This window comes from Phyllopteryx taeniolatus, chromosome 3 (genome assembly GCF_024500385.1).
Source record: "Phyllopteryx taeniolatus isolate TA_2022b chromosome 3, UOR_Ptae_1.2, whole genome shotgun sequence".
Lineage (NCBI taxonomy): Eukaryota > Metazoa > Chordata > Actinopteri > Syngnathiformes > Syngnathidae > Phyllopteryx > Phyllopteryx taeniolatus.
The window spans coordinates 10,834,165-10,847,539 of record NC_084504.1 but is presented as its reverse complement, the minus strand read 5'-3'; the positions used below and the strand labels follow the sequence as shown (position 1 = coordinate 10,847,539).

The window sequence follows — 13,375 nt, the reverse complement described above, 5'->3', positions numbered from 1 at the left end:
GCAAAAAGATGCAGAGTCCTCAGACAATTGGAGCAGTTTGAATGACTAATGTAGCAATAGTCCGGTGCAATGACCATTTTGCAAAGGGCGCCTAGACTTCAAGGAATGTATGCAGTTTAAAGTGACTACTACCGCGATAATCTGGGACACTGTTGATTGTGCAAATGTTGCAGATACTCCTCAATCAGTCTGCAAGTGGTGCAGATGGTACTCTAGCATAAGTGGCCACTATTGGTCAACAACAGATGTGCAAATAGTGCAGTGTGGCGAAACTACTACAGTGACTGCACGAGTATGTATAATTGTCCCGACAGAAATGTGACAACAAACTCAAGACAAAGAGACAAAAAATTGGCAGCATGTTGCAATGGAATTGTAGGTTAGGTGTTTAAGAAGTTGATTGCAAGAGGGAAGAAGCTGTTGGAATGTCTGCTTGTTCTAGTTTGCATTCTTCGGTAGCGCCTACCTGAGGGAAGGAGCCGGTGACCAGGATGTGGAGGGTCCGAGAGGATTTTGCACGCTCTTGTCTTAGTTCTGGCAGCGTGCAAGTCCTCAAGGGTGGGTAGGGGGGTACTGACAATCTTTTCAGCAGTTTTGATTTTCTGTTGATTGCAGTTGGAGTTTGTCCTTTTTTGTAGCAGCACCAAACCAGACTGTGATGGAAGAACACAGGATTGATTTGATGACCGCTGTGTAGAACTGCCTCAGTAGCTCCTGTGGCAGGCCGTGCTTTTTTTTCTTTCTTTTTTTTTTTCAAACCCTGCCTAGATAGCATTAGCCATCATGTTTTTTAAATATTTTTGTTTGCAATGCCATCCAGCTAACATGAACATTTTATTTATTTTATCAAAAAAATAGATCCTTTCCAGGAAACTTAGTTCAGTTTTTTCTAACTGTCAAGCAAACATAGCTATATTAATTTTGTATTTTTTTATTTCATTTTTTCTTCTTTTCTGTCCAGTGAAAACATCTCTTAATTTTTTTGTACTTTAAAAATATAAAGGTTTTTTTTTTGTTTTGTTTGTTTTTAATCTATTTGAATTTACATAAATGTGGATAAAATTGTTGGAACCCCTCTGTTAATGGAAAAACCCACAGTAATCACAGAAATAACGATAAGTAGTAATAAATACACATTTCCAAAAAGTTCCAGTTTTGTCTCGTCTGTCCATAGGACCTTCTCCCAGAAGGTTTGACAAGCCACAAAGCTTCAAGACGAGACGAAACTACAACTTTTTCGCTTCCAATCCGATACAGATATTGCAGTCTTGAATTTTGGCCGATACCGATATCGGTGTGATATGATATCAGCAATAATCATCCATACTTTACTTATTTTGAAGTATGGAATATTAGAAAAGCCTTGATCAAACAGAGAGCAATAATCAGCAACAGTAGGTGTGAGAAAAACTGACCCATTTATTATTAACCAATAGGTCACATAAAGTATCTTTTAAAAATAAGAATATACTACAATTGAATAAAATAAAAATTATATTGAGAAATCCAGAAAAATAACTTCAATAAAACCAATAACAAAAATATATATTTAAATTGCAACCACAATTTAAGTGTAAGGATATTCTACATATAAATAGATTAAATAAATAAATAAAAACATGAAAAATAATCTCAATAAATAATCGTGGAAAATAACAAAGTTCAATTCTGCTAGTTTTCTTTCACTGTCAGTATATGGTGGGAACATAGTTTGATTTCTCCACATGTGCGGCAATACACTTTTCCTGCTGTGCACGTCTTGGCCTCTGAGGGGCAGTGTGATACAATGAGATGCACACTTACAGTAAAGAAGGTAAAGTCACGATCGAGTATTATTATAACTCCTTTTTCACAGTTTGAAGCATATATGCCAGAGAGTGTTGCTATATTGCCTGTTTATATGTAGTTATTTAGCGTTTGTGTACCAATATTGATTATTTTGAGACATACAAGTGCCGCGAGTTCAATGGTAATTTTCGTTAGCTCCTCAAAGGTGTTTTTCAATCATTCTGTGTTAGCTTTGAGCTCGGGATTTTTTGGGTCAAAAACGAAGAAAAAAAGAAAGCTCTGATGTATTTGAACATTCAGTAAGTGTAATTCTTTTGTTATGTCAGTTTAGTTTTACAGTGAACTTCAACTGGAGTGTCAATAAACGACTTTAAGCAAGCAACATTCATTCTCCTTGCTACTATGTTAGCACCTAAGGAACCTGTTGTTGTGATAATGGGCTCTGCATGCCTGTCTGGGTGCTGCTGGACAGAAGTGCTGGAGCAGAGTATGAAATGGACTGCTTGTATAAGAGTGGTAAAATCTGAGATTTGAGATCCAGTCCGATAAGATCTGATACTTTTTGTTTTGCTGACATCGGACCGATTTTCGATCTCAATGATCGGCTCGGGACACCCCTACTATTTGGCAAGGCACATCAGCTCTCTGGTCACAGATGCAAAAAATGGAGCATACCAAGAAAAGAACACTGTCCCTACTGTGAAATACAGAGGAGGCTCTGTTATGTTCTGGGGCTGCTTGCTGCATCAGGCACAGGGTGTGTTGAATCATGCAGGATACAATAAAATCTCAAGACTATCAAGGTATTCTAGAGAGAAATAGGGATCTGACTAAAAACACCCAAGAATGGCTAACAGCAAAACATTGGACTATTCTGAAGTGGCCTTGTATGAGCCCTGATCTAAATCCTATTGAACATCTATGGAAAGATCTGAAACATGCTCTCTGGAGAAAGCACCCTTCACACCTGAGACAACTGGAGTAGTTTGCTCACAAAGAATGGGCCAAAATACCTGCTGAGAGGTGCAGAAGTCTCACTCAAGGTTACAAAAATCGTTTGATTGCATTGATTGCCTCAAAAGGTTGTGCAGAAAATAATTTTTGTCGAGGTCTGTTTCATTAGTTTGTTTTTTTAAGCATGTTCAACCATAATTCAAAAGTCTGATTTTCATTGGTTAATTTTCATGTTTTTTTTTAAATTACTTTTGTCAGATTCAAGTTATTTCTGTGCCAACTGCTGTTTTTTTTTTTTTTAATTCATTAACAGCGGTACCAACAATTTTATACATGGGTAAAATTGATATCAAGTTAAGTTTGCTTAACTTTAAATGGAGAGCGAGAGAGCAAGACGGTGCATTTAAAGGTACAGGCATGCAAACTGTACTGAAACCTCAGTGTGTGTGTGACTTTTGGCTTGATTACACTTCATTCAACCAGTTTATATCTTTACATTCTCATCTATTATGTTTTTATGACTATAGTTTACAATATACTGCTACTTGTCTTTTTGAAAAAAAAACATTTGTGGTGTTTTTGTTTGGACTGGAACGGATTAATTGCATTTTGCATTCATTTTAATGGGGAAATATGTTTTGAGAGATGAGTGTTTTGAGATAAGAGGATGGTCACGGAACAAATTAAACCTGTATCTCAGGCACCACTGTATTTGATTGCTCAGTTCCTGTGTATTAACTGAAAATGAGAGGAAATAACACAAAAATAAATCAAGTGGAACATGGACACGTTTATTTGTGATTAAAAACAAAAAATAAGTTGAAATGTAGCTTTTGAACGTCAGCTGGGGACGAACGGCTCGCCAAAGACGTTCCCGTAGGAGGTCTTGAGGAAGCGGACATAGTTTTGCAGGCTGCGGTTGGTCTGGTCCGACTGATCCAGACGCTCCTTCAGGTTCTTCAGCTGGTTCTGGAAGCGACGCTCCATCTGTGGAAAGGGAACAAGTCACGGCGTGAGGCAGAAGGTTTGGTTGCGTCGCTACCCTCCTAACACAAACCCTAACGTGACTTGGCTTCCACAACTACCTTAACAAACTACCTTGACAACAACCTTGTCAGCTACCTCGACAACTACATTAACTACCTTGACAAAGACCATAACTACCTTGACCTTGACAACTACTTTAACAATTATCTTGACCGTAATAACTAACTCTTCAACCACCTTCACAACTACCTTGAGGACTATCTTGACGACTAACTGGACAACTCCCTTAACAAGTACCTTGACAAGTATTTTAACTACCTGGACAGCTATCTAGACCGGAATCTTCAAAACTGCCTTGCCAACAACCTTGAGAACTAAGGAAGTCAGTCAAAAGTCACGTAGTGAGGCGGGAGGCTGCGGTGTGCAGTTACCTCCTCCTTGCTCCGATGCAGCTGACTGAGCTGGGCCTCAGCCCGGCTCAGCTGTTCCTGGAGGTCCAGGGCTTTGGACTGTGACCTGCGCTCCTTGTCCAGGACTCTCTCCACGCTTTGCCGGGCCTGCTGCTGGGCGTCCTCCAGTGCTTGCTGCAGCTGTTGGGTAAGGGCGGCGTTCTCGCGACTTTTCTGGTCCAGCTGCTGTTCTACGCTCAGTACGCTGACCTCCTTCAGGCTAAGTGCCTCACACATCTCCTGGTTCCCCACACGCATGGACTCCAACTTCCTGCAGGGGCACACACACACACACGTTAATCCATCCATCAATTTTCCATACCGCTTTTCCTCACTAGGGTTGTAGGGGTGCTGGAGCTTACCCCAGCCGACGCTGGGCGAGAGGCAGGGTACACCCTGAACTGGTCGCCAGCCAATCACGACACATAGAAACAACCATCTGCACTCACATTCACACCTATGGGCAATTTAGAGGCGTCAATTAACCTACCATGCATGTTTTGGCGATGTGGGAGGAAACCGGAGTACCCGGCGAAAACCGGGGGGAACATGCAAACGCCACACAGGCGGGGCCGGATTTGAACCCGGGGCCTCAGAACTATGAGGCTGATGTGCTGGCCAGTCTTCCACCATGCCATCCTTGTCAAAAACACCTGGCTAATTTCTTCATTTAAAACTAATATGACAACAAGTCACGTCTCAGAAAGGAAACTTTAGGACCCAGACAGGTAACGGTAGTATGAAAGAAGACAGTTACAAGACCTAAAACGTGTCAGACAGTGTTAGGAAGTGGCAGTAGCAAGTTGTTGTGACCTTTCCAGGTTGAGTATCTTCTCTTTGAGGACATTGTTCTCCTCCTGCAACAGCATGTTCCTACGCTGGAACACCTCCAGCTGAGACCCTTGTTGTTCCACCTGAACACCAACATGGATGCATAAAAAAATTATACAGCGTCAAAAAATCTATATTCAAACACCCAAAGAAATAAGACTTTCCAAAGAATGATCTAACACACCCAAATATCTAAAACTTCCAAATACCGACAACATCCAAAGTTCTTGAACAGCAAATGATTAAGTACACCCCTCCCCCACAAAAAAATAAAACATCCGAGTGAATCCCTTGAACAGCCAAAGAAATACTTCAGAAATCCAAAGAAGGATCTAGAATATACACAGAGATTTTGCGCATCCAAGGAAAAATCTAGAAAATCCAAAGGAAGACCTAGGACACACAGAAAGATCTACAACAGCAAGAGGAAGATCAAAGACATCCACAGAAAGGTTTAGAACATGCAGAGATCTAGAAGATCCTTCTGGTACCTTGTGTCTGACTTCAGCGAGGGTGGCGTTGTGCTCCAGGTTCCTCCTCTGGTGGTCATCGGCCTCTTGCTGCACCTGCGCCAGCTGCTGTTCGCTCCTGCGCAGGCGCTCGGGGAGCGTCTCCAACTGGCGCAGGCGGAGTAGCTCCTTCCTTAGCTGCTCCTGCTCCCGTTCCTGCGCCACCATGGCCTCCCGAGCCTCCAGCTGAGCTTCGTTCACCTTCAGTCGCTGCTCCTCGCACTGCAGGTCTGCCTGCTGAGCCTGACCAACATAGTATCAAGTTAGGTCCATCTGGTATGCTCTCATCCCTTCTAGGATAGTCTTATCTACTTTGACATGGGCTAGTATTTTCTACTCTGCCATGGTTGAGTCCAGGTTAAGATAGTCAAGTTAAGCCTAGGCATGGATGGGATAGTGTAGTCTACTCTAACATAGACATTCTAGTCCTAGACAGTCTAGTATAGCATGGTCTAATCTAGTTAAGCCTAGTTTAGTCTAGTTTATTGTCTGTAGTCCAATCTAGGACGGGTTAGGTTATCATAGGGTGGTCCTAGTTAAGGATGGGAATGAATAAAATTTTTCCGATTCTGATTCCATTTTCGATACTGCTTCTCGATTCGATTCTTGGTCGATTCTCTTATCAATTCTCAAATTTGTAGTTTGGGTGAGAAAAACATACAGGGGACATTAAATAGATTTTTAAAAATAATTAAATGACTAAAATAAAATACGCCCGCTGGATATTATATCCAGGATTCTCACAATCATCAAAATGTTATCAAAGAAAAACGATCAATGTGCCACGGTGCAGGTTGTGTATGCAAGTTTCTGCGTTTTAAACGCACCCTGAACTCATTTTGTGTGTCTTGCAGCAAGCGTGTGACGAAAGTTCTTCTGCCCTCCCTGAGCATGCTTTCAGCTGTTTAATGATACCGCATTTGGAATTTACTGTAAAACTAAACGCACAACAAAAAGGAATTACACACATTGTATATTTAAATACAAGACATCATTTTAGCGATCTCCAGCTTAATGGTAACAGTCACTAGAAAACCCTATTGAAAGTCTAGCTAAAATTAGCATTAGAAAAAACTAATATTCACACACAGAACACTGCAGACAGGTAAAATACTCTCAGCTATATATTCTTCCTAATCTGTGAAAAATGAGTTTATTAAAGTTCTATTGTGACTTTCTTCTTTTACGAATATTTTAGCTTACAGAAATGTGTACTCTATGCATGCATCGCACCACACTGCCCCTAAGAGGCCAAGGGAAACTTTCAGTCGCAGTTTCTGGCAGGGCGGATTTTGTATAACACCAGGAAAATCTTCCTGCACTATTCCCCGGAATGCATTGCTATAGTTATTATATATAAATTACTTTATCCCAGCTATCTCCTGCCCGAAGATAGCTGGGATAGGCTACAGCACGCCTGCGACCATCGTGAGGATAAGCGGCTTGGAAAATGGATGGATGGATGGACAATTGGTTGGCATAAATACTTTAGGCTAATATTTTTTACCCAACTTTAACAACAGTCTAGTATTGTATTAGCCTAGTCCGACATAGTCTAGGACAGTACAACAGTTTAGGATAGTCTAGAATAGGATGGGATAGTCTAGTCTACTCAAGTATATTCTAGTCAAGTCTATTCCTGTTTTGTATCATCTGGCATAGTCTAGTTTAGCATACTTTACTCTAGGACAGGATCGTGGAGTTGAGTCGAGAATGGGATAGCGTAAAATAGCACAGTCTCGCACAGGGGTGTCAAACTCATTGTAGTTCAGGGGCCACATACAGTACATAGTAATATAGTATTGCACTTTAAAATTAAATCAACTTCTGAAGACCTAGGAATTATTACCACTCCATTGTCTACATGAGCATAGTCATTCTCAAACTGATCCTTAGTCTCCAGCACTCCATTGTTTTATATATTTTATCACTTTCAAATTCATCCTGTTTTGGACCACAGGCTGTATGTTCGACGCCACAGGTGTAGCAGCGTACAGTATGATAGTCAAGCCTGACAGGTTAGAATGGTCTAGTCAAGTCGAGGCAAGGATGGGGTAGTCTAGTCTTGTCCTATACAGTCCACTCTATTCTAGTTCAAGTTAGTCTAGCACAGTATAGTATTCTCTAAAATAATCTCATCTGTCACAGTCTAGTCTGTGATGGTCCAGTTTATCATCTTGTACAGGACTGTCTAGTCCAGTCTAGTAATGACTAGTGTAGTTGGGTATAGTCTGGTTTGTACAGGGCAGCCTAGTCCAATCCAGTCGAGGCTCAGACAGGATATCACTGGGAACTCTAGTTTGTCATAAAATAGTTTGCCATATAATATTTTTTTTATCTGGTATAGCACAGTCTAGACTGGGATAGGCTGTAACAGGATAGTCTAGTCTGCATAGTCTAGTTTATCATCTAAGTAGGACAGTCCAGTCGGGCCTAGGATGGTCTAGTCTGTCATAGTCAATTTTGTCACCTGGTGCAGGACAACCTAGTCCAGGCAAGGATGGTTTAGTGTAGTCTGTCATCATTTAATTTGTCATCTGGTGTAGAACAGTCTAGGATGGGATAGCCTATGATAGGATAGTCGAGTCTGTCATAGTTGAGTAAAACATAATCTATCATGGTTTAGTCAGGGTTAGTATAGTCTAATCCATTCTAGAAAGGCGCAGGATGTCACAGGGTAGTCTAGTCTGTCATAGTGTAATTTGTTATCTGGTAGCGCAAAATCTAGTGCAGTCTAGGACTGGATAGGATATCACAGGACTGTCTAGTCTGTCATCGTGCAATTTTTCATGGTTGTTAGGGTAGTCTAGTCCAGTCTACATATCAGATAATACAGTACAGCGGTTCACGGTTCGGCAGTCGCAAATTCACCTTTATTTTTTTCGGAACCGATCTCTCCAGAACTGCAGAAAACTATGCATACTAGTGTTTTTCTTTGATGTGTCAAGAAGGCCTACGCTCGCATGCTAACATACTTGTGTGTTCTAGAGCTACAGATCTCCATAGCATACCTTCCTCTTGTACTTGTCCAACACTGCTTCGAGTTTCTTGTACGATGTCATGAGCTGTCGCGTTTCCTCCTGAGCGACTCGCAGCTTTTCCTCGCCGGACGTCACTTGAGCCTGAACGAAAACTCCAACCCTTAATGCTCACCTGAGGAAGCTTGCTACAATATGCCTTGATGATCCGTACCTTCAAGGACTGTTTGTCTAGCGCCATGGCGGTCTTCTCAGCACTTAGACGGTGGAGCTGGTCTCGAAGCTCCTCCCTCTCGCCGCGACTTCGCTCATCCGCCATGTGATGCTGAGCGTTCCACTCGCTCACCTGCCTGGGAGAAGGCAAAAGACAGTCTAATCTAGCATAGTCTAGTTTTTCATATTTTAATGTCTGACAGCATTGGAGAGTGCAATCCGATATGGTCAAGCATAGCCTAGTCTACCGTAGTCTTGTATAGGAATACTCTAGTCTCGCATAATATAGTACTAGTATAGTCTATTCTAGTACTGTGTAGTATAGCATCGTCTAATATAGCAATAGTTTAGTCTGGCAAAGTCTAGTGTAGTCCATGAATAGACACTTATCGGTGTGGATGGCTCCCACAGGTTTGTTTTCCCCGACCTGGGTCCTCAGTACCTTGCCAGGTATTATACTATTAATCAATACTTTATGTGCTAGGGGTGGAACGATTCACAAAATCCACGGTTCGGTTCGCATCTCAGTTTTGTAGTGACGGTTTTCGCTTCGGTGCTACTAACTAAAAGTTTGGCAAAGGTGGAGTAATTGATTGAAATAAAGAAATTTGGGCAATATACTGTACTCATTTTTATCAAATTATTACGACCAATTATTGATAAAGGTAGCGTTATCCAGCGATCATGGGTTCTATGTACATCATAAATTAAAGGATCATAATTTGCAGGGACAATTATTTTAATTAAAGGTGTGATATTTATGTTATAGCCCCGCCCACAAAATCAAGAACATTCAAACGGTGAAAAAGATGCTTAAGGTATAGCTCAACAATTCAGCACTATATTGTTATGTATTTGCATATGTTTTCAGCACTACAAACATCCATCCATCCATTTTCTGAGCCGCTTCTCCTCACTTGGGTCGCGGGCGTGCTGGAGCCTATCCCAGCTGTCATCGGGCAGGAGGCGGGGTACACTCTGAACTGGTTGCCAGCCAATCACAGGGCACATACAAACAAACAACCATTCACACTCATAGTCACACCTACGGGTAATTTAGAGTCTCCAATTAATGCATGTTTTTGGGATGTGGGAGGAAAAGTGCCCGGAGAAAACCCACGCAGGCACGGGGCTGGGGATTGAACCCGGGTCCTCAGAACTGTGAGGCTGACGCTCTAACCAGTCGTCCACCGTGCCGCCACTACAAACATATTTAATGTATTTAGAAACAAAACACAGATAGTTGCTTAGAGACCCTTTAAAGGCTGGCTCGCTACATGCTAGCATCGCGTAGCCGCGGGTGAAGTTTTTTGTGCTTATCAAAACACCTCAGTCAGTCACAAATAGCGATTGCACTTCTGTGATACTTCTAGGAGAAACTTGTTGCTTGAGCCGCCTCCGTAAGCGGGGGAAGGAGGGTCGTTGGCGCGAACGGCGATGAATGGGACAGGACATCGCGCTATAAGGAGCGGCCAAGCCAAGGAACCAGAGATTTTGTGTTGGGGAGATAAAGACACGGAAGTCCCATCGTAAGGTTACTGCTTTGACCGGGTCTGTATCTGTTCTCTCTCAGGCAATATCTGTGGTGACGCGCCCCATGCACAGTGGCCGTTTCTGATATGGGTGATATGGGCAGCCGCCCAGGGCGCCATTTGGTCCAGGACGGCCTCTGCCCATGCAATATGATTGGCTGTTGCATCGCTTGAAGGCATAACGTGGATGACGTGTCCGCGCCACAATCTTGGCTAACTTGCTACTGTGCTGTGGCGTGACAGTCGCCTCGTTGGTAAATGAGGAAAAAAAAAGAAGAGTCGTGCATGTTATGAACCGAACGGAACATATCGGAACCGAAACAGTTGAACCGAACCGTACTGACTGTTTTCAAAAACCGTTCCATCCTTAGTATGTGCTGTGTGCGTGTGTACGTGCGGGTGTGCTTGTTGAAGCGGGTGTGTTTTGTGTTTATATGTGGGGGTGGGTCCTGTATACAGTATTTGTTGCCATTTTAATTGTCAGTTTTAATTTCTGTAAAGCACTTTGTGTTGTATTTTAATGTATGAAAAGTGCTATATAAATAAATTAGATTTGACTAGTATAGCATAGTCTATTACGTCATAGAATAGGATACTGTAGTCTATCATAATCTTTTTATCGTTTTGTAGTCTTGCATTATGCAATCTGTCATAGTCTAGTCCAACGTAGTGTAGTGTGTCATATTTTAATGTCAGACAGAATAGGATAGTCTAGTCTACATACTCTAGCTAGCATAATCTAGTCTAATGCATAGTCAAGTCTATAATGGTCTAATTCATATGGGCCAGGAAACAATAATGTAGCCCTATATAGTCTAGCATAGTGAAGGCTAGTCTAATAATAGTCTAGGATAGTCTAGTTTTACATAATAAAACATAGCCTATTCCAGTCCAGCCTCGTCAAGTCTTGCCTCGTGCAGTCGAATATAGTATTAGTCTAGACTAGCACAATCTAGTTTGACACAATTTACAGAATAAATCAGCCTAATCTTGTTGAGTCTTACTTGGAATTGTCTACCATCATAGCATATCCTATTCTAGTCCATTACAGTCTTACATAGTGTAGTGTAGTCTAGTCTCCTAGTCCATATAATATACTGCATTACGCATTTCTCACAGTTCAATCAGCAGGATAGGATAGTTGTCAACTTGTCTCATCCTATGTTGCGTAATGTACCACGACAGCATGGCCAGGTATGGCATAACACTGTGTGTACTCACAATTTGAGTGCTGTGATGTTGTCTTCCAGCTGACTTCTGGCCGTGGCCTCCTTGGCGATGCGCAGACGCAGCTCACTACACGTGGACAACGCCTGGGCCAGCTGGGACTCCTTCAAAAACAACAGGCAGGTGTTGCCTTCAGGGACTGTCAGTAATCTTCACCATTATTTACATACCGTCTCCTGCAGCCTCTAGTTGAGCATAATCTAGTATGGCTGTAAATTGGTCTAGCATAGTCTAGTCATAGTGTTGTCTTGAATAGTCTAGTGATACTGTCATCTCGCATAGGGTACACCACTTGTTTGGGGACGATTAAAGTCGGCTATGTTTATGCCCACCTGCGCAAGACAGCCCCTTTTGTTAAATACACCGGATGCGTGCGTCTGGAAGATTACGACAACCTGGTCTAACCCGCCCGTCGCAGAGTTACGCCACGCCCCATGCCGGATTTGCGCTGGTCACGAAAATATCGCAACAATTCTGTACTAAATTGTTTTCAGTAGTCTTTGCACGGCGGCACGTTGACCGACTGGTTAGAGCGTCTGCCTCACAGTTCTGAGGACCGGGGTTCAATCCCCGGCCCCGCCTGTGTGGAGTTTGCATGTTCTCCCCATGCCTGCGTGGGTTTTCTCCGGGCACTCCGGTTTCCTCCCACATCCCAAAAACATGCCTGGTAGGTTAATTGACAATTCTAAATTGCCCATAGGTGTGAATGTGAGTGCGAATGGTTGTTTGTTTGTATGTGCCCTGTGATTGGATGGCAACCAGTTCAAGGTGTACCCCGCCTCCTGCCAGATGATAGCTGGGATAGGGTCCAACACGCCCGTGACCCGAGTGAGGAGAAGCGGCTCAGAAAATGGATGGATGGATAGTCTTTGCACGTTTTCGGCACATACAGTGGGTACGGAAAGTATTCAGACCCCTTTAAAATGTTCACTCTTTTTTATATTGCAGCCATTTGCTAAAATCATTTAAGTTCATTTTTTTCCACATTAATGTACACACAGCACCCTATATTGACAGGAAAAAAATAAATTTTTGCAGATTTAATAAAAAAAGAAAAACTGAAATATCACACAGCCATAAGTATTCAGACCCTTTGCTCAGTATTTAGTAGAAGCACCCTTTTGAGCTAATACAGCCATGAGTCTTTTGGGGAATGAGTCAACAAGTTTTTCACAGCTGGATTTGGGGATCATCTCCCATTCCTCCTTGCAGATCTTCTCCAGTTCTGTCAAGTTGGATGGTGAAGATTGGTGGGCAGCCATTTTCAGGTCGTTCCAGATATGCTCAATTGGGTTTAAGTCAGGAATCTGGCTGGGCCATTCAAAATCAGTCAGAAGTCAATTCTGTCTCTGAGCTCTTCAGGCAGTTCCTTTGACCTCATGATTCTCATCTGACATGCACTGTGAGCTGTAAGGTCTTATATAGACGTGTGGCTTTCCTAATCAAGTCCAATCAGTATAATAAAACACAGTTGGACTCCAATGAAGGTGTATAACCATTTTAAGGATGATCAGAAGAAATGGACAGCACCCGAGTTAAAGTCACAGCAAAGGGTGTGAATACTTATGGCTGTGTGATATTTCTGTTTTTCTTTTTTAATAAATCAGCAAAAATATCAACTATTCTTTTTTTCCTGTCAATGTGGGGTGCTGTGTGTACATTGAGGAAAAAAATAGTTTATGCTTTTAGCAAATGGCTGCAATATAACAAAGAGAAAAATTTAAGGGGGTCTGAAAACTTTCCGTACCCACTGTATCTTCAAACATTTAATGTATTGAGAAGAAAAAGATAATGATTTTCCTAGACCTTTAGTTTTTGTGCCTTAAAATACAATCACTGTGATCAGATATTATATACACGTAACTGAAATCTGATGTTTTGTAAAATGACATCAAAAAAGTCATTAA

At 42.0% G+C, this 13,375-nt stretch overlaps 1 protein-coding gene across 2 annotated transcripts in view; it reads right to left on the bottom strand.

Annotated features, from left to right (window-relative positions):
* Positions 1-3,512: 3,512 nt before the first annotated feature.
* Positions 3,513-13,375, bottom strand: part of LOC133475744 (outer dense fiber protein 2-like) — a 27,961-nt gene continuing 18,098 nt past the window's right edge. For both annotated transcript variants that reach the window (XM_061769089.1, XM_061769088.1), the window contains exons 10-16: positions 11,463-11,572; positions 8,711-8,846; positions 8,530-8,640; positions 5,501-5,761; positions 4,992-5,092; positions 4,161-4,449; positions 3,513-3,729 (exon numbers count right to left, since the gene is read on the bottom strand). In XM_061769089.1, the coding sequence (XP_061625073.1) occupies positions 3,583-3,729; positions 4,161-4,449; positions 4,992-5,092; positions 5,501-5,761; positions 8,530-8,640; positions 8,711-8,846; positions 11,463-11,572 (1,155 nt within the window). In that variant the 3' untranslated portion in view covers positions 3,513-3,582. The remainder of the gene's footprint in view (positions 3,730-4,160; positions 4,450-4,991; positions 5,093-5,500; positions 5,762-8,529; positions 8,641-8,710; positions 8,847-11,462; positions 11,573-13,375) is intronic.